This window comes from Melanotaenia boesemani, chromosome 24 (genome assembly GCF_017639745.1).
Source record: "Melanotaenia boesemani isolate fMelBoe1 chromosome 24, fMelBoe1.pri, whole genome shotgun sequence".
Taxonomy (NCBI): domain Eukaryota; kingdom Metazoa; phylum Chordata; class Actinopteri; order Atheriniformes; family Melanotaeniidae; genus Melanotaenia; species Melanotaenia boesemani.
Genome location: NC_055705.1, coordinates 14806422 through 14824982, shown reverse-complemented (window position 1 = coordinate 14824982; position 18561 = coordinate 14806422). Strand labels below are relative to the sequence as shown.

General features: G+C 39.2%; 3 protein-coding genes across 4 annotated transcripts; 2 read left to right on the top strand and 1 right to left on the bottom strand.

Moving 5' to 3' along the window:
* Window positions 1-587: 587 nt before the first annotated feature.
* Window positions 588-9090, top strand: arpc2 (actin related protein 2/3 complex, subunit 2). Its single transcript, XM_041979153.1, has 10 exons — window positions 588-809; window positions 2522-2556; window positions 3136-3248; window positions 4483-4528; window positions 4729-4915; window positions 5088-5181; window positions 6746-6872; window positions 6979-7079; window positions 7455-7555; window positions 8593-9090. The coding sequence occupies exons 1-10, from the start codon at window positions 736-738 to the stop codon at window positions 8612-8614; spliced, it is 900 nt and encodes a 299-aa protein (XP_041835087.1). The 5' UTR covers window positions 588-735; the 3' UTR covers window positions 8615-9090.
* A 610-nt stretch (window positions 9091-9700) lies between these two features.
* Window positions 9701-13414, bottom strand: LOC121635786 (keratin, type I cytoskeletal 18-like). The gene is made up of 8 exons (XM_041979117.1): window positions 12969-13414; window positions 12801-12883; window positions 12555-12711; window positions 12315-12476; window positions 12099-12224; window positions 11505-11734; window positions 11308-11342; window positions 9701-10149 (listed from the first exon to the last, which is right to left on the bottom strand). Exons 1-8 carry the CDS (start codon window positions 13353-13355, stop codon window positions 9863-9865), a joined length of 1467 nt encoding a protein of 488 aa, XP_041835051.1. The 5' UTR covers window positions 13356-13414; the 3' UTR covers window positions 9701-9862.
* A 260-nt stretch (window positions 13415-13674) lies between these two features.
* LOC121635787 (intermediate filament protein ON3-like) lies at window positions 13675-18143 on the top strand. 2 transcript variants are annotated; one of them, XM_041979118.1, is made up of 9 exons: window positions 13675-13897; window positions 15130-15338; window positions 15456-15516; window positions 15597-15692; window positions 15785-15949; window positions 16030-16155; window positions 16250-16470; window positions 16571-16596; window positions 17431-18143. In XM_041979118.1, exons 1-9 carry the CDS (start codon window positions 13742-13744, stop codon window positions 17628-17630), a joined length of 1260 nt encoding a protein of 419 aa, XP_041835052.1. In that variant the 5' UTR covers window positions 13675-13741; the 3' UTR covers window positions 17631-18143. The 2 variants fall into 2 exon arrangements, with proteins under 2 accessions (XP_041835052.1, XP_041835053.1); XM_041979119.1 differs by having other exon boundaries at window positions 13676-13897; window positions 17385-17573.
* The last annotated feature ends 418 nt before the right edge of the window (window positions 18144-18561 follow it).

The window sequence follows — 18561 nt, the reverse complement described above, 5'->3', positions numbered from 1 at the left end:
GGGGTCCATCGCAGAAAAAAAGTTTCTAATAATCTAATGTGTATAGGAAGATTTTCTACAATAAGTCTTGTTATGTAAATAAAATGCTAACAATTAAAGGCTTGTGCTTTCTAAAAATAAAAATAAAATAAAATAAATAAATAAATCTTTGGAAAAATAATACCCAGAGTAACAATGACATTGTTGTAAATTAAATTAGGGATGATATTGCCTGTAAGAAATAATAATAATAAGATAGATAGATAGATAGATAGATAGATAGATAGATAGATAGATAGATAGATAGATAGATAGATAGATAGATAGATAGATAGATAGATAGATAGATAGATATATAGATAGATAGATAGATAGATAGATAGATAGATAGATAGATTTAAATAAGTGTATAACTGAATGTTGTAGTACTGCGGATTTGTTAGGATGATTGTCCATAAACATTGCAGACAATCTCTGACATCTATTAACTCAGTGAAATGTCAGTTTCCTTTCATTCTATCTCCCCTAATTATCAATATATCATCATAGCGGATTTACTACAGGCTATATTTTAGCCACCTAAATCTTGTGGGGTCCTGAGTGTAAAGTACGCGGAAGCCACAGGCGGAAGAGCTTCGACGGAAGCGGTCTGGTCTGTCAAGGGAGGAAAATTTAGCAGGATTTGATACAAAGAGGTTCATTCCACCAAATTGCACCACTCTTTCCCCCTCTTCCTCGACTTCGGCGTCCGCTGCGATGATCCTGTTAGAAATCAATAACCGCATCATAGAAGAGACGCTGACGCTTAAGTTCGACGGCGCATCCAACGGGTGAGAGATCATTGTTACACCTGGCTAGCACTGCTAACGTCAGCCAGCTAGCTTCCCCTTTAGCATTTCACTTGAGATGCGACTGCGTTAAAATGAGCAGTTTATAAACGCTCACAGAAGCGTACAATCATGCCATACTTTCTTAATAGATGTAAATAAGTCCTAGTCTCCACAGATAATGTAAGTAATTTAGTCCGTTGAGGCTCCTTTGCCTGAAGCTGGGGCGTGTCTGCACTAGCCGTGTTATCAAAAAATTGTAATCCCACTGAATTTCACCCCTCTGGTCGTTCTCCTACCTCTAGAGTAGTAGTAAGAAAACTAAGCGTTTAGTATAATTTGCCACCGCTGGGAAAATCAATATTAAAAACTGCGTTTTGAAATGTCTAACAAACACTGAAGTAGCTAGCCGACCTCAATATAGCCAACACTGACATTTATTTGTTCATGTGTAATTAAAAGAAACCAAACAATTCGTTTGAAAACCCACAAACATCCACTAATGACCCTATTAAATAAGTTCCACCCATTGTATTAAGGTTTTAAGCACTGATCCAGCGCCATATTATGTTAAAACAAGCCTGTCACCACAAAAAATCTGGTATGACAAATAATCTTCCGTGTAAATTAACCACAGCCTAACAGCTTAAGACTGATCATTATGTGCGGTAGAAGCGTATCTTTAAATAAAAAAACTAAAATAATAATAAGAAGAGAGAGGGTTTTATGTGCTTCTCGCCGTTTTGCACGACCATATAGCTGCTGCATGTCAGCTAACCACTGCTCCTTTCTCCTGCTTCCGCATTCCTGTAGTCAAGCTGAGTCAAGTCTGCAGCCAGCAGCTGCTTGGAGCATTAACAATGTGCTGCTTGAACAAGTTTCTGCAGCGTCCACCTAGAAATGGTTAATTTACAGCTGTTTATTATTTAGTTGGTGTTTAATAAAGGTAAAGGACAACAGAACAGACTTTAGTAGAGAGTTCAAGTTAAAACTCTAGTGACTGATGTTTCTAGATATTAAAACTTCAATAAGATAAATAGATGTTGCCTGTGTGTGAAGACAAGAATTTTTTAAGTTGATTGGTACCCATATTCCATAATCAGGGGGGGCATGGCTCAGTGGGTAGTGGTTGTCCTGTAGCCCAAGGGTTGTCAGTTCGATCCCCAGCCGGAGAGCTCATGTCGAGGTGTCCCTGAGCAAGACACTGAACCCCTAATTGCTCCTGATGAGTTGTGGTTGAGCCCCTTCATGGCAGCTTCCACCATCAGTGTGTGAATGTGTGTGTGAATGGGTGAATGTGACGTGTATGTAAACCGCTTTATAAGTACAGACCATTTACTTAATTGGAATTATGTTTTCATTAAGCTCAATAGAGGTTGAATGACATGAACTTGTGCTGTGGTTTAGTAGCCACAGCTGCAACAACAACCTGTGTGCTCATTTTGGTTTAAAATCACATGAAAAAGAAGATCTCATTAATCAGAATTAGTCATATTTCAAGGAAAAATTTGAATCTTTAAAAGTAATTTTGGTAGCAGTAGTTACTTTATTACTGGCACTGAAGTTTCATGATTGTGGCAGCTCTTATGTCCAATGTTAAAATTTAATCCTTAGTTGAGAAGCTAATAATGAAAAATCTTCTGCATCTTTACTTAAAACTGAACATGAATTTAATAATGTAATTTACATGTGTTTGTAAACCTTTCTCTTTGCAGAACCAAACCAGAAGCTGTCGATGTGACATTTGCAGGTAAGCGCTCCGTTGCTACTTCAGGGTGTGTTTACACCAAACGCCTTTATAATTCAGTTGTTAGCTTTCCTAAGCAGTATTTGTTCATGTAGACGTGTATTTTATTTAATTGCATTTTTGATAAGAAAGTTTTAAGTATGTGTTTGTTTATTTTTTTAGCTATATAGCTTTACATTTTGAGGGGGAAATCTGCATGACTGCCTCTTACCATGTGGTTTGCCAGAGTTTTTTGTATGTCCTGTAGTATTTTGTGTAGCACTTGTGGAGATGGGTGTGTACATGGTTGCAGTTAGTTGGGTCTTAATTTTGTTCATTAGGGAAAAAAAAAACTGCTCAAATTTCACTAAAAGCACTGTACGCATACTGCAGTGGTTGATTTAAACCAAAAACAGACAATCAGGGTTGGACTGAATACCTTTCTGTGTCCTTTTGTTAGTTTTTAAAATAGAAAAATCAGTTGCTGCTTATCCAATTATCTAATCAACCTGTTGCCCATGTTTGAACCCTGCCAGTATCGCGTGTGTCATGCGGTGAGACAGAATCACATGCAGGCATTAAAATAGCTCCTTACTACTGCAGATTTCGATGGCGTCTTGTACCACATCTCCAACCCTAACGGGGACAAGACCAAAGTGATGGTTAGCATCTCCCTGAAGTTCTACAAGGAGCTGCAGGAGCATGGAGCTGATGAGGTAAAACACAGAGGCCTTACTAAGATCTGTGGGGAGGGGGATTGAGGTTTCATGTGTCATAAGAGGAAATATCTGGATTTTTAAAGTTGTGTTTAAACAATATGCTTAACATTCTGTTCCTCTGGTGTCAAAATAAATCAATCATACACATGTTTAAGAAAAATGCTTGGTTGTTATCAGTGATTACTTTAGATTTAACAGATAATACACCTGCGAACTGCAAGGATACACAGCTGCAGTAATGCAAACATAGTTAGCGGTCTATGTTGGGATTTAGTGTCAAGCACGGATGATTAAAGAAAGAAAAAGGTCATTATTACAACCGACTTCTCTCTCTCTCTCTTACACACATACCTACACTGCAGTCACTGTTGCCATGTAAGGAAGAAAGCAACTGCTGAAGCTTGTGTCTGAAACAGGAAGTGAGTTTGTGTGACTCACCCCGGGCGAGGAAGTGCTGACTGCGAGCAGCAGACACTGTGTTGACGGACTGGCTGTCGTCCAACAACTTCCCTCCTCGTTTCCTTAGGCTTAAGGGCAGAAGGATGAGTGAACATCTCAACGGTGGCACATTCAGTTATTCTGCCTGTTGAAAGTCTTCTCAGGGGAGCCGTCATGGGCGAGTTGTTTTGTCAGAAGGACTCTTTACAGATGCGCTCACATTTTTCCAATTTGCTGAAATAACATGGAGATGAAAATGAATGGAAACCATGACAGTTTTTAGTCCACTGTCATTCCTGAGCTGATTTGCATACTGAAGCTCATTCCAAAACCGCAGGTATTTATTAGAAAATCCATCCCCCCTTCAATTACCTCCAGAAGTCATGCATTCCCTTCCTGTCACATTCCTTTTTGTTTTTATTGTGCAGAAGGTTCTTTACATGCCCTACGGCTCCTACACTTGTTGACTTTTCTATTAAACCACTGCTTCATCTTGTGAATTCACATCAGCTGCGAATCAAGGACGTGTCAAACATTGTTTTTAAAGTCATTTTAAAAAAAACATCTAGACCATGAAGTTTTCTTAAACTCTTGGGCTCTTTTTCTTGCAAGATTCAAGTAATTAAACACAGTAATAAAACATTGTCCATCATGTAAGTTTCAGTCTTTAAGTTTGTGTTAGCCTTTTTTAAGCCTGTGTTGTGGTTTATCTGTGAAGTGCTGCTTTTAGGAAGAATACATTTAGAGAAGTGCGGTACAGATAATGGCTGTTTTTTTTTTGTTTGTTTTACAGCTACTGAAGAGGGTCTATGGGAATTTCCTGGTTTCACCAGAGTCTGGTAAGTTTAAATTTATTAGGCAGGATACTGAAATCATATCAATCTGCCACAGAGAAATCTTAAGTGCCAACTTTTATGAGATCTTTCTCACAGGATATGTCATTGTTCCTTAAATGAACTGTGAAACTAAAATGTGTGGCAATTTATGAGCTATAAACCACCATGCAATATTTTCTCATTTCTGACTGGCTTCCTCTCAGGCTACAACGTGTCCCTCCTCTATGACCTGGATGCTCTACCAACCAATAAAGATGAGGTTGTCCACCAGGCAGGGATGCTTAAGAGGAACTGCTTCGCCTCAGTGTTTGAAAAGTACTTCAAGTTCCAGGAAGAGGGAAAAGAGGGCGAGAAGAGGGCTGTGGTTCACTACAGAGATGATGAGTCGATGTACGTCAGCAACAGCTTCAACATTTTTAGTTTCAAACATCTAATGAAGTCAGAGGAAGGGCCTGGTTTCAGGTTCCCTTTATTTTGCTGGACTTTTTTCTTTAAAATAAGACATTGTGGTAATCCTCATTTCTTTGCAGATGTTAAACTCCCAGGTATTTTTTCTCCTCAGGTATTTAGAGGCCAAGAAAGACAGAGTGACAGTGGTCTTCAGCACAGTGTTCAAAGACGACGATGATGTCATCATTGGCAAAGTCTTCATGCAGGTGAGTGAGGCTGTATGCACTTTTAAGTCTGTCATCATTTGGGGGTGAGACAAGAATACTTGGTGGCATTTGTAGAATCCATAATGAACGGCCTCTGATCCTCTGCATAGCTCTGAAGACTGAAAATGCAGAAGATGCATGCAGGCATTCTTGAAAATGTTCCAAATGACGGTCATTGGTAAAATGTGAAGATTGTAGATGCAAAACAGCCTGTCATTTGAAGAGCAGCCGTTTGGGATTGATGAATCTACTATTAAGAGAACACAACTACATACATCAGGCCAAATGCTTAAAACTTGATAAATTAAATTTCTAGCAGCTGTAATACAATCACACTTTCCGAAATGAACTAAATAGGTGCCAGATGGCAAATGAAAAAAAAAAAAAGATCTGCACTTAAATAAATTCTGTTCATTTATATCTAAATTAAACGTGGGTACAAGAGAAGTTATGACAGCACCTTGGAGAAGCACATGAAGGATCTCATGTCAGAATATTGGAAAGATTGAGTGTTATTCATTATATAGCATGTATTTTGAGACCTAGCATAGTAGTGTGTATGATAAAGGCCACTGAAGAAAGGTGTATTACCCATAGACTGTAAATAAAAGATGGCGGAGCCTCCGTGACGTCACCCGTAGGTTTCTGAAGAGCTGAACTGAAGCTCATCGGGCGGTTCCCACCGTCGCCATCTTGGCAGCGGTCACGCATGTCGTCAGTTCCTGGAAAATCCAAAATTGGGCAAAGAGGTGGAGCTGAGAGTGGGACTGTGATGGTGGGGGTGGATGATTGACACCTATCAAACTCTGCGCTGCCTGTAGCTATGAGCTAACCCGGGGCTAACAGTAGCTTACCAGCTAACGGAGGTAGGCGGGCTAAAGCTAAGGCATGCTGTTAGCTGGCTTAAAACCGCGGTTGTGCTGCACTCTCCCTTCTTGCCACAGAAATTGGATACATGTCAATCAAAAGGACACGCCCCTAATTATCCCAAATTTCAAGATGGACTCTGCTTTGGAGGCTTTGGACTGCAATTTTTTGCACTTCTGCGTAGGCTTCACATTTCAGGAGGTTGCCGCTTGGAATTACCAGTAAAAAGTGTGGACACACTTTTCCCTTAAAACTAAGAAAGTGTGTCCAAACTTTTGACTGGTAATATATTACGTTTTGTTAGCTTAACTAACGTAAGTCACTTTGGCTTGGAAGCTAGTACAAATAAACTAATCAGCTGATACTCTGTTGGTAGCAATTTGTATTATTAATTGTTTACATTTTTTTTCTTTTTTTTTTGTTGTACATTGAACACATTTTATGTTTTTTGCTATTTAGCTAATGAATATTTTTGATTTTGTTTTATCAAGCTAATTTCTTCATGGAAAAATATATGAAAATCACAGTCCTTGTCAATTATGATTCTGGTTAAATAAACTTTTTAAGCGAGCATGGTGACTTTTAAGTGTTACTGTTCTATAGCTTAGGATTCAAATTCTTACTCCTTTTCATTTTAATGAAATGAATTAAAGCTCTAAAAGATGCTGTTGTGTATGTTTTCCTTTTCTCTGTGTAGGAGTTTAAAGAGGGTCGGAGAGCCAGTCACACAGCTCCCCAGGTGCTCTTCAGCCACAGGGAGCCTCCTCTGGAGCTGAAGGACACAGATGCTGCTGTCGGAGACAACATTGGATACATCACCTTTGGTCAGTAAGATGCAGGAATTGTACCCCCCTTTCTTTTCCTCCATTGAAGTACAACTAATGTAGCAGTCTTATTTGATGTCTACTCTCTGCATTGAACATTTTTCAGTCCTGTTCCCACGTCACACCAATGCCAATGCCAGAGACAACACCATCAACCTCATCCACACCTTCAGGGACTACCTGCACTATCACATAAAGTGCTCAAAGGTGAGTTTGTGTCTACCAAGACTAAATCTCTTCATCACATCCACTTCATTAGTCAATAATTGGTTAGTGTAAATAGATCATTTACTTTCCTTATTTCCTCAATTAGTTTTATGTTGTTTTTGAGCTTGAAAATGAGCAGCTGTCAAACTAAACTAACGTTGGTTGATTTACAGGCTGCCATGGGTAGAAACGCTTTGATGTGTTTTACTCCAGACACAATAACTAGGAGCACAAAGCATTTTTTGCATTTTAAAGATATTTTGTCTCCGTGTATAAAATATGCAGACAGAAAACAATTCGAAGCACCTTAATGCATACTTTTAAATGTTTTTAAAAAGTAGAACCTGTTCATCATGAACGTCGTCTCTTACGCAGGCTTACATTCATACGCGTATGAGGGCCAAGACGTCAGATTTCCTCAAGGTGCTGAACCGCGCCCGACCCGACGCAGAGAAGAAGGAGATGAAGACCATTTCGTAAGTAGCTTCTGCTCTCAGCATCTCTTCGTACAGTCTCATTGATGTAATCGGTGCACATTAAAAGGTTCAAATGCAGTCATGCAAGAAGGAAGTAAAGTAGCTGTACTATTAAACTCAACAGAAAGCATCTCATTCTTTTTGTGTGCACCATCCATACCTTATATTTAGACATGCAGTGGTGAACTTGAATCGTGCACATTGTCTCATTCAAGTTTTACAGTTAGAAACAAAATCACCCAGATTCAGTCTGGAGATACAATATCTGAAGTCACGAAGACACAAGTATTTTTGTTCTATCTTTATTGAGCACTAAAACTTTGTGCGCTTTTTGCTGGGTTTGCCGACTTAAATAAGAATCAGAATGGAGTTTTTACAATGCTCAGCTTTACTTTAAATCTTCAAGTAGTCCTTTTCACCCAAGTAGGTCTGATAAGCGTACTGTGGGAGCAAAGAGAGTCTTTGTTCTGTAGCTAATGTATAACTGGAATAAGCAGACAAACTGCTCCCATTAAAAGGAAAGACAGTCATTTTAAATGAATCTTGCACAGAAAAACAAGTTGTGATTGCAGTAATTATTATATCTTAAAGGATTAAAAGATGAACAGCTTAAATGAAGGCGTGCCATCACTATTAGTTTGTGCCCTTTAATGAAATGAAACCATCCCAGTGGCTGTTTACCAAAGAATAAAAACGTCTTTTTTTAGATCCTGAAAGATTCACTCGCAAGCAATGTTGGTTCGTTTCATGATCTTTTATTTATTTTAACTGTGATGAAGAGGACACTTTGAAAATATGACAAAGTATGAGATTTTATCCAACATACAAAAAAAAAAAAACATTTACAGAAGTCATTAAGAAGAATGGAATAAGTACTTTGTGTTATGTGGTGTAGTTAAAGAAATCACATTAATTGTAGTAAAAGTTTAAAAAAGAATGCATAATGGCAAAATACATTAATACTGGTCAGATTTTACCTTAATTATCACCCTGTTGATGATCTTATGTAATATCATGTCCCTCTCTGGGATTCACAGTGGAAAGACCTTCTCCCGTTGAGACTGACCTCCACTCGAGAAATCAAAATCCCCAGTGGACGCGCCAAAAAGCGCCACAGCGAGACTCAACTCCACATCGGACAGGACTCCAGGACGCCTTTAAATGCCCCGCCCAGCCTCCCAAAAGAATATGTCCAGTCTCTTCTCTTTTTTTTTTTCTTTTTTATTATTATTTGGATGAGTAATAATGTCGGCTCTACATAGAGTAAAGGCTTAAGATAAATGGAAAAAAGGGCATTCCTTGCTTTGCATAGTTAAAGAGAATTATTAGTCCTATATAAATATATATATGAACAAATTGAATGAAATTTTTGATACGATATTTTACTCCATTTGGTACTCTTGCTTGCCCCTCAGCCCTCACCATGTAATATCCATTTATTGGATGATTTCAATCTTCCCCCATCCCTTCTTTTCGTGCTTTCATGTTGTCTGTACCATGGTCATTTGAAAAATAAATCACTCTTTAAAAAAGTGGTTTTTGTCTCCTCTTTTTCTTTTAGGATTTTCTCAGTCCATAAATCAACAGATAATAGAGAGACTCAGACTTTGCATTGAATATAGTTTGCATAAAGCTGCTATTATTATTATTGAGGTCTTGAATGACTAAGGGGCAAATCCAGGTCATTAAAGGTGCTACTTGGTGCTTTAAGATACAGTGATGTACATTTTGTAAGAGCAATCGGCCCTCATTTCGTATACCTATTCAAGAGGCATGAAGAGTGCTGACTAAGGCTAGTTAACCATTATAGCTCCCTAAAGGTAAGCTGGTTAATGGTTAAAACGTTTTAGGTACTTTAATTAAAATTAGAGATACTATATTCTCTTATGTTTTGTGATTTTGTAGATTAGGATTTGTAAGTTCAAATGCATGTGTAAATGATAAACTAAGGCTAAATATTGTGTAAATATTAAGGTTCTTAATTTGTTTTGTAAAAGGATAGATTATTAAATGTAAACATTTTTATACCTGTACTGCTTTTGTACTGAAAGATAAAGCTTTTGTTTTTTATAGGTTCATGTGCTGAACGTACGTGGCTGAGTTGCTAAATATATTCATGAATCAAAAGAAGTGAGCCAAGTTTTCTGGATTTAAAACCGAATGCATTTATTTATTTATTATTTCACCAACACCAGAAAAAAATGTACGTAACTGTGGTAACTTTACAGGTTTGACAGCAGCAGCATTTTTAACATGACGTGTCAGAGCCACAGAAGAGAACAGAAAGCAGGAAAATGCCGTTAAAGATCAAATTTCTTTGCATGAAGACTCATTCTCAGACTCAGAGGAGGAAGACGAAGAAGAGGAAGAGGAGGAGGAGGAGGAGGATGAATCCTTCTCTGCCTTGGACTTTTTGGTTTTCTTCTTTGTAGCAGGCCTGCTAACCAGAGTTGCTTTGTCGGCCTTCTCTGCCGCCTCCTCTTCAGCAGGAGCATCTTCAGGCAGTTTGGGGGGAGTGGATTTGTTGGAGGGGGAACTTTCTTCTTTCACCAGAGCTGCTGCCTCTTTCACTGCTTCCTCATGCTTTTGCTGGTCTGTAAACAGGAAGTAGAAACTTATTTACAGGTTTTAAACATGTAAATTTATTAAGCATCACTTTGGTTCTTCCTATTAGCTTTGTGATTCTAAGAGACTCGATAAGGGATTAGTTTATGCATGGTTAACTTATTAAAAATCATGTTTTTGATTATTTGTGTGTTAACATCAGGTTATTAGTTGCAGTTTCAATCTCACAACGATTTAGTGCAGTTCACTGACCTTAAAGCAAGTCTGACATGCACTTATTTGCAGTCGTGCCAAGTTGTAATTAATTAATTCATCTTCTCATCCAACAGTGAGAAAGAAAGCCAGTAAATGTAATTCCTAGAGTGATTCCTTTAACCAAAAATGGCACAGGGGGAGGTTTTTGTGTTAAACCCTGCTAATAACTATGAGGTGTAAACGATATCATCAGTAATGGGGGGGATTATGAAACAACCCAGGCACAGATTGTTTTGTTTTGTTTTGTTTTTTGTCCGCATGCCTCACAAATATTTTTAGAATTCTATGAATGTCTTTTCTTTTTTTGTTTGTGTGTGTGTCTCATTTGGTTTTCCATATACTACTTAGGCCATTTTTAATTTGTATTTGTTCCCATTTTTGCCTCTTTGAGCTTATTTGCTCATTAATTTAATCAGTTTGTAGACATTTTGTCTCATATTTGTAGCAGTTTCGTCTTAATCTAAACTGTAATTTAACTGATTTTGGCAAGGTTCCAGAAAGAGTAGCTGCTGTGAAAGGTCAGCAAAAAATGCAGATCTAACAAAACAAACAAACTTTATGTCTCTTAATTTCATAGCTCTCTAATTGTCTGTCATTCAAGTCTCAATTTTGAATCATGAAACACTAAGTCTTTAGCTTTTTGGTCTGTGCCTGGTTCAGTAATCACTCCATGTCATTAATCATACTGCTTACACCTTTCAAGTTGCTACTTTGGAACTATGAACTTGTTGTTCGGGAAGATAAGCAAGCAGTTTTTTTCCTTCTTTATTTACTTCTTTGCTTCCTTTTGGAAAACATCCAATTAGACTGTAAGTTAAAACCAAAAGGATCTCAGTCAGTAACCGACCCAGGTCTGCTTTGGTGAACTTTCTGATCAGGTAAGAAGGTTGTGAATTTATTTTATGTCTTTGTTGGCCGGATCCAGAACTTACCACTGTGCAGTGCATCCTCTAAAGCAAACTCCAAGCTGTCGGGGAAGAAGAATATAAATAACCCACCAAGTCGTGGACAGTTTTGTTGCGTTTCTGGGCATCTTGGTGTGTTCTTATAATTTTCCTTTTTAAAAGTGTGCATCCTAAAAGAAGGAAGGACATGCTGATCCTAGAAATCCTCACCACCTCATCCTCACCTGTCAGCATCAGCAGTTGCGCCATTAAGCAGTTGCTTGTAGGCATTGATTTCTTGCTCCAGCTTCATCTTGACACACAAAAGGTTCTTGTTGGTCTCCATCTGCTGCTCCACCTGCGACCTCATGTTCTTCAGCTCCCCCTCCATGTCGTGAATAACCTGATTGAGTGGGCCCAGTTGATAATTGTACTCAGCTTTGGTGTTCCTCAGAGTCTCCTCCAGAGTATTGATCTGATGGGAATACAGCTTGGTTAAAGCACATCCAGTAAATCGTATTACTTCACAGGAATCCTTCATGCTGATAGTTTGTTTTGTTTTGCAAGGACAAAACTGCACATCCAGGTGCTTCACCGTCATTTTTCTGGTTTAAACCTGAAGCTACAATGCCCTGTCATTACATTGTAATGACAGGGCAGTGGACCAACAGGCTAAAAACCCTGCAGCATCAAGCTGACAAGTACTTAATGTGTACACACGTCTGTGAATTACATGGAAAATATTGATGTTTGTTGCCTTTTCTGGCAGTGAAATTTACTATTTCCTTTTATTTTAAATACGTGTGTGTGTGTGTGTGTGTGTTTGTGTATGTGGTTACCTTGCTGAACTCAGTCTGTATCTGAATTTCCAGTATTTTCTTCTGCTTCAGTAGATACTTGTGCTCAGACTTCCCAGACTGCACAGCTTCAACATTTTGGGCTTCCTCCACCTTAATGTTATCAAACTATTGGAAAGGGGGAAAACATAACAGAGGCAGTGAGTTAAACAGATGAGTGGGTGGAGATCAGCAGAACACCTGGCTGACAGATTGTACCTTTCTGTTGTACCAGTCTTCTGTGTCCTGTAGGTTTTTCTTGGCTAGATTATCATAATGGTTGCGGATATTGTTGACAATCTTGGCCAGGTTGGAGTTCTGGGATTCAATTTCAACTTTCACCTCAGAGTCCTTGATCTTCTCACACAGATCGTCCACCTCCTGCAACAAACACATTAATGTTTTAATCTCATTCGCAGTAATTGTGAATATTTGTCAGGTGCTTGTGTCCAGACTCACATCCTTGTGTTCCTGTTCAACGCGAGCAATCTCATCTTTCACCAAGTCGAGCTCCTTCTGAGTTTGATCTTGTTTGATTTTGGTTTCTTCAGAGATGTTCTTCAGATTCTCCAGGTCTTTTTCTAAATCTTTCCGTGCCTTTGTCTCATCATCCAGCCTAGAAAAGAACAGAGGAACCCAGCAGTGATCAAAGAAATCACAAGTATTCAAGGTAGAGGATATTTGTGGTATTGCACTACCACTCACTTGTTCTTGAAGTCATCATTGGCCAGTTTAGTGTTGTCAATCTGGAGCAGCAGTTTTGCATTATCCATGGTGATGTCTTTGATCTGATGAGGAAAAATAAATAAAGGAGATTGTATTCAGTCAGAAATACTACATTAAAATGAAGAAATATGAAATAAGAAGACCCACCTGCTTCTTGAGAGGCTCCAGAGGTTCCTGGACTTTATCCCAGTCGCGTCCCTCAGGCGTTTTCCTTTTGGCCAAAATGTCATCAATCTGTTTCTGCAGATCGTGGTTTTCCTCCTGCAGCTGCCTCACTCTGTCCAGGTAGCCGGACAGCCGATTATTCAGGCCATTCAGCGTTTGCTTGTCGTCGGGACGAGTGGAAGGCGCGGCAGGAGCGTCAGGAGCAGGAGCAGGAGAAGCGCTGCGCGCTGGAGCCGCTTGCAACGGAGCGGAGTCTCTGTCCGTGTCATTGCGCAGCACGTTACGCAGCCCCTCCAGGCTCGCCACGGAGGCCCTGGAGCCCCTTCCGCCTGCTCCACCAAACATGCTGGCGCTGGTGTTTGAAGGCATTTTTTGCTTTTGGATTGAAGAGAGCTGGGATGCAGTGTCAGCTGGAGTCGGATAGAATGGTAAATGGATAGAAAGGATACAGGTGAGTTTTATACCTGCTCTATAAGCTAAAATCCGCCCCCCCTCTGATGCTATTGGTTCCCGAATCCGGCCACAACCCCCAGAAAAACAGGTTCAAAGCTGAAATTCAAGAATTTCATGTTGATATTTTTATTTCTGTGCTTGTAATCTTGCACCTGGACTCTTTTGATTGGACGCAACCACAGGTTGAGTGGGGTGATGGGTGGTGCCGACCACCTTAAAAGCAGGTGATCCGCAGAGCTGTAGGTACCTTCGCCTCTCGCCAATTCACCAAGACTTCAATTATCTTTTTTTAAGGCTTCACTATGTCTAAACCAGGAGATTACAGCAGCCGGACCTACACGCCCGGCACCACGGGACCGGTCAAAAGCGAACCCACCAAGGTCGACGCGTCGGGTAAAACCAAGGAGAAGCAGGACATGGTGTCACTCAATGACAAGTTCGTCCAGCTGATTGACAAGGTTTGGAAATTACCTTTTATACTTTATCAAAGAAACAACTATACATTTTTTATAAACTAATTTAAAAAGTTAAACTCACAATTTTCCCTTTTTATTTGTTTTCTTCTGTTTTAGCTGTGCATTTAAGTATTTAGATTTTTTTTAGAATAGCCTCTTTTAAATATCAGTATTTGAAATACTACTACTTTTAATCTGTTTATTAACCTCTTGAAGCATGAATGTGTTAATACTTAAAAGAAAAATAAATACAGTAAAAACTAGAAGCACTCCACCAAGCCATAGAGTCAATCACCTGATAAAATCCCCAAAAGGCCCAACTTGCATATTATTTATTTATTTATTTTTCAAGTGATTCTGGGTATTATCTCTTGAGTTAGAAGCTGTAATGGCAACATTATCCATATCTCCCAATAGTAAAGAACCCTTTAAAGGAATTATTGAATTTGGGGGATTATCCGGATCACCCCCACATCCTTTATTTCTGACATTTCCTGAAGCTTTTTATGAAAATCCTTCCATAACTTTTTGAGCTATGTTGCTAACAGACAGACAGACAAACAAACAAACATAATTTAACTGTACAATCTTCGCCTTGGTGGAGGTAAATAATTAATAAGGAAAAATTAACTGGAATAAAATAAACTACAATTAGATCTTAAATAAATTTGTAATCATTAAATAATATAAAAGTTATTACAATAAAGGTAAATCCATGAAAATATATTTTAAAAAATTAGATCAATAAAATAAAAAGAAACATTTAAAAAGACCTGAAGTGGTTTGTTGCAAGTTTGCAACACTTGGTGTCAAGAGGTTAATTCCCTTTATTGAAACAATGAAAAGTGTGTCATAAAATAGATTATTTATGGAGCAGAATCACACCCTTCTGAACAATACAGGGACTGTACAACCTGTTTCCCGAAGCATGATTTAACTTAGCGTCTGTCTGCTCTCAAAATAATACTAATTCTTTTACCTGAGGCCACACAAAGTCAGTCCTGCAAGCTGCTTTCAGCATGCTCATTACTGAAGATGCACCTAGGACTCCACCTTGTGGATAATTTAGAAAACTTTCAAATTGAGGCAGAAAAGTCCCCACCCAGCCATGGCTGAGCCCTTGTAGTTCAGCCGTTGCTTTTTACTTCCCCGCCCCCATCTGGAAAGCGGGATGATTAAAAAAATATCTTCTTTTGAATTCCTATTCAGTGGCTTCTCGACTGTCTGTGTTTTAGGTAAAAGCCCTGGAGGATGAGAAGAAGAAGCTTGACACAAAACTGAAGATCCTCAAGAAGCAGGACGACTACAAAGGGAAGGTGGATGAGCTCGTGAAGCACCTGGAGAACCAGCTGGAGGAGCAAATTGAGAGCTTGCTCAATGACCAGGAGAAACTGAAGAAAGAGCTGGCAAAGAACCAGGATGAGGTGGAAGACACCAAGAAGAGGTCAGCAGCTCACAGTGGAGAATAGTTAACAGGATTTTTTGCTCCTTTATTTTTTAATTAAGTATCCAGAGGAGTCAAAATTTGTTTCTTTAATCCTTTATTTGCATTTTGTTGCAGGTATGAAAATGAGCTGCACAAGAAAACTGACCTAGAGAATGACTTTGTTTTAGCCAAAGAGGTAATTCCTCAATTGTTAGCAACATTTTGTTTTTTCACTTTATGCCGTCTGAGCACTCATATGCGTTTAATGTGCAACAGGGTGTGGATGATGGACACTTGGACTCTGTAGAGCTGGCCCTAGAGCTGGAAGACCTGATGGGAAAGCTGGACTTCCTCAGGGTTGGCTATGATGAGGTAATTACATACAGATGTTTAGCTCTGGAGAAGATAATGAAAATGAAGAATATTTTCCAGTTAACAGCTCTCCTCATGTCTGTCTCCTGCAGGAGATCAAAGAGTTGGAGTCGCAGGTCCAAAATGAAACTGTGATCATTCGTGACACTGACAAACGGTCCCTAGACATGGAAGAGATTGTCAAGACCATTGAGGTTCAGTATGCCAACATGGCTGCACGAACGAGAAATGAGGCTGAGCAGTGGAACCAGAAAAAAGTGAGCAAAAGATGGAAAATGTTTAGTCTGTCAATCTAAATCTGCAGAAACACAACAATTTTGTTTCCTTTCCCTCTCAGATGGATGCTATGGTCTTAAGTGCAGGACAGCGGGAGCAAGAAGTGCGCGACCTTAGGAGGGAGATCTCAGATATGTTGCGCTCCATCCAGAGGCTCAATGGAGACCTCGATTCTCTAAAACGGAAGGTTGGGTTCACCCACAAGCACACATAACTCAGCCATCTACACCCAGTCCACCCAAACAGCCAACCCAACCCCCTTCTCGGTTTTTCTCCTTTAGGAAGACTCCCTGAAGAAGGACATCGATGATGTTAGACAGGACGGTGAAGAAAACATTGGCAGGAGCAGAGAGCACATCAAAAAGCTGGAGGAGGCCTTAAACCGGACCAAGCACGAGCTGGCCCGGCAGATCTGCGAACACCAAGAACTGCTGAACCTCAAGCTGAGCCTTGACATCGAGATCGCCACTTATCAAAAGCTCCTGGAGGGCGAGGAGGAGAGGTATGTAAAGGGAAAGATTACTGGGTGAGAGCACAATATGTATGAGATAAAAGTGTAAAATTCCTGCTCTAACAACTGTTTCTGCTCCATCTCTGTGAAGAATATATCCCCGTCATCCCCGTGCAGGTGAGAAGAATTTAATACCACTTCTTAAATGAACAGTCCTGATGCATTTCTGGGTTTCTATATTGCATGTTGCTATAGCCTTTTAGTTATGTCAGTGCAACTTGATGGGACAAAAATATGACAGATTTTTAAAAGAATCATTCCCAACATCTTTGGCTTGCAATTCTTCATCTTTCATTTATAGCAAGATGAAGTGTTTAAAGTGTTGTAACCCTCATGTATCTCAAAGCTACAAAAAGGAAAAACTACAAGAAAATCTTTGAATCATCTCTTTGAACCTTTGCACCCCCTTGTGGGGATCATTACTATGAAGATGGAAACTACTCATTGAAAAATATAGATTTCTTTAATATCTATTCTAACAAAGTCAGTATGACAATACTCATTTTCAGAATACATTTTAGTTCAACTAGTGTGCAATGCATCGTTTTACATGTCAAATTCATGCTGCACTTAATGACTCCAGGTTTGTTTTGTTGCTTTTCGAAGAGCACTCATACAGAAAAGCTGAAAAAAGGCCAGCTGAGTGAGCTTTGTATCCAAATCAAACATGACGTTGAAGGAAGAAAATTTTGCATTTACAGTTGGCTTTAAATGTAGCTTAAAATGTCAATTTAGTTTAAGTGATCTGGGAACATTTCCTCTTTTAGTAGGGCACAAGACACCAAAGTTAATTATTATTGTAAGATAAAACATTCAAAACATAGAAATAAATAAACAAAAACCAGAAATCTACAGCTTAATTGATGTTTCGTGCTCCACTAAAATCAAACCTCTCTTCTGCTCAGATTTCTAAAAACAAACCAACCAATCCAAGTCCTTACTTGCATGCAGACGTTCACCCGCCATCGCACCTACACCCTCCAGAGAAGCCACGAGCTGCAGAACCCACCATCGTTCCGGAAATCAGCACTCCCCTTCCGGACACCACCATAATCCCACCAGTGTTCCCCAATTCCAAGAAGCGGCTGCTGATTCGGGTGGAGGTGGAATCAGGCCGAGTCGTGTCCGAAAGCTCCCATTACACTGAGTGACTGACTGCAGCTTTAGAACAAATCCGCAAAATGTGAATTAGATAGTCAAATTAAATTAAACTATTTGAGTTTCCTGATGTCTTTTAAAGTTATAATCAACCTATTTTATTTTGTGTGCTTCCTGGTAGAGTGAACGTCTAACACCTGGTCCTTGGCAGGTTGAATTTCTTCCTTGAATCTGCGTTTGAATTTGTTTACAATACAGCAGTGTTTTGAAAAGGTTTTCTTATCTTTGGTTCTTCAGAGTCCTCTGGTGTTTCACTGTTTTCTTACATGTTCTCTGCATCTGTTTCAGTCCAACTCAAGTGACTTCAACAGGATTGTGTCTTCATAAAACAGTAGTTTTTCATGACAAAAAAATTACGGAGGTTTTTCTGTTCTGTTGGTTGTTTACAAAGACATTTGTTTGCTCAAGTATTCATGTGTGTTTAAACCTTTTGTACCTAAAATCCGGCAAATGAATCACAAGAAATCAGATTACTGGGTCAACTGTTAATAAATAAAGCAATATGACTAATAAGTCTGCTGTCTTTCTCACAAATACACACTTAAGGAGGCATTACTTAGAGGAATAAAGTAATTGTGTACTAAGTGAAACCAAGTGGACAGTTTCATCCTGTTCCTTCCTCCTGCTCTCCCAGTTGTCCTCCGTCTTCCTGACACACATGACCATGATATTCCGATGTGGAAAACATACTGGATGGTGACACAGCCATCCCATGACCCCAGCGCTCCAAACGTCTCAACAGTTTAGATCTTGTTTTCTTTTTTTTTTAATGTGATTAAACATGATTTTTCCTCCTCGGCTTGCCTCTGCCGGCTGTCTCTTATCCACCCACATACACAGGATACACATTTAAAACCAGATTTTTATGAGCAATGTTGCATGGCATATCCTATGTTTAACCAAACATAACAAAAATAGCTAATT

Coding starts and splice junctions, on each gene's coding strand:
- arpc2 (XM_041979153.1), top strand. CDS start 736: ATGATCCTGTTAGAAATCAATAACCGCATCATAGAAGAGACGCTGACG. Junction 2,557..3,135: donor TGTCGATGTGACATTTGCAG/GTAAGCGCTCCG, acceptor TTACTACTGCAG/ATTTCGATGGCGTCTTGTAC. Junction 5,182..6,745: donor TTGGCAAAGTCTTCATGCAG/GTGAGTGAGGCT, acceptor TTCTCTGTGTAG/GAGTTTAAAGAGGGTCGGAG.
- LOC121635786 (XM_041979117.1), bottom strand. CDS start 13,355: ATGCCTTCAAACACCAGCGCCAGCATGTTTGGTGGAGCAGGCGGAAGG. Junction 12,712..12,800: donor AATGATGACTTCAAGAACAA/GTGAGTGGTAGT, acceptor GTTCTTTTCTAG/GCTGGATGATGAGACAAAGG. Junction 11,735..12,098: donor TACAGACTGAGTTCAGCAAG/GTAACCACATAC, acceptor TATTCCCATCAG/ATCAATACTCTGGAGGAGAC.
- LOC121635787 (XM_041979118.1), top strand. CDS start 13,742: ATGTCTAAACCAGGAGATTACAGCAGCCGGACCTACACGCCCGGCACC. Junction 13,898..15,129: donor TCGTCCAGCTGATTGACAAG/GTTTGGAAATTA, acceptor TCTGTGTTTTAG/GTAAAAGCCCTGGAGGATGA. Junction 16,156..16,249: donor TCGATTCTCTAAAACGGAAG/GTTGGGTTCACC, acceptor TTTCTCCTTTAG/GAAGACTCCCTGAAGAAGGA.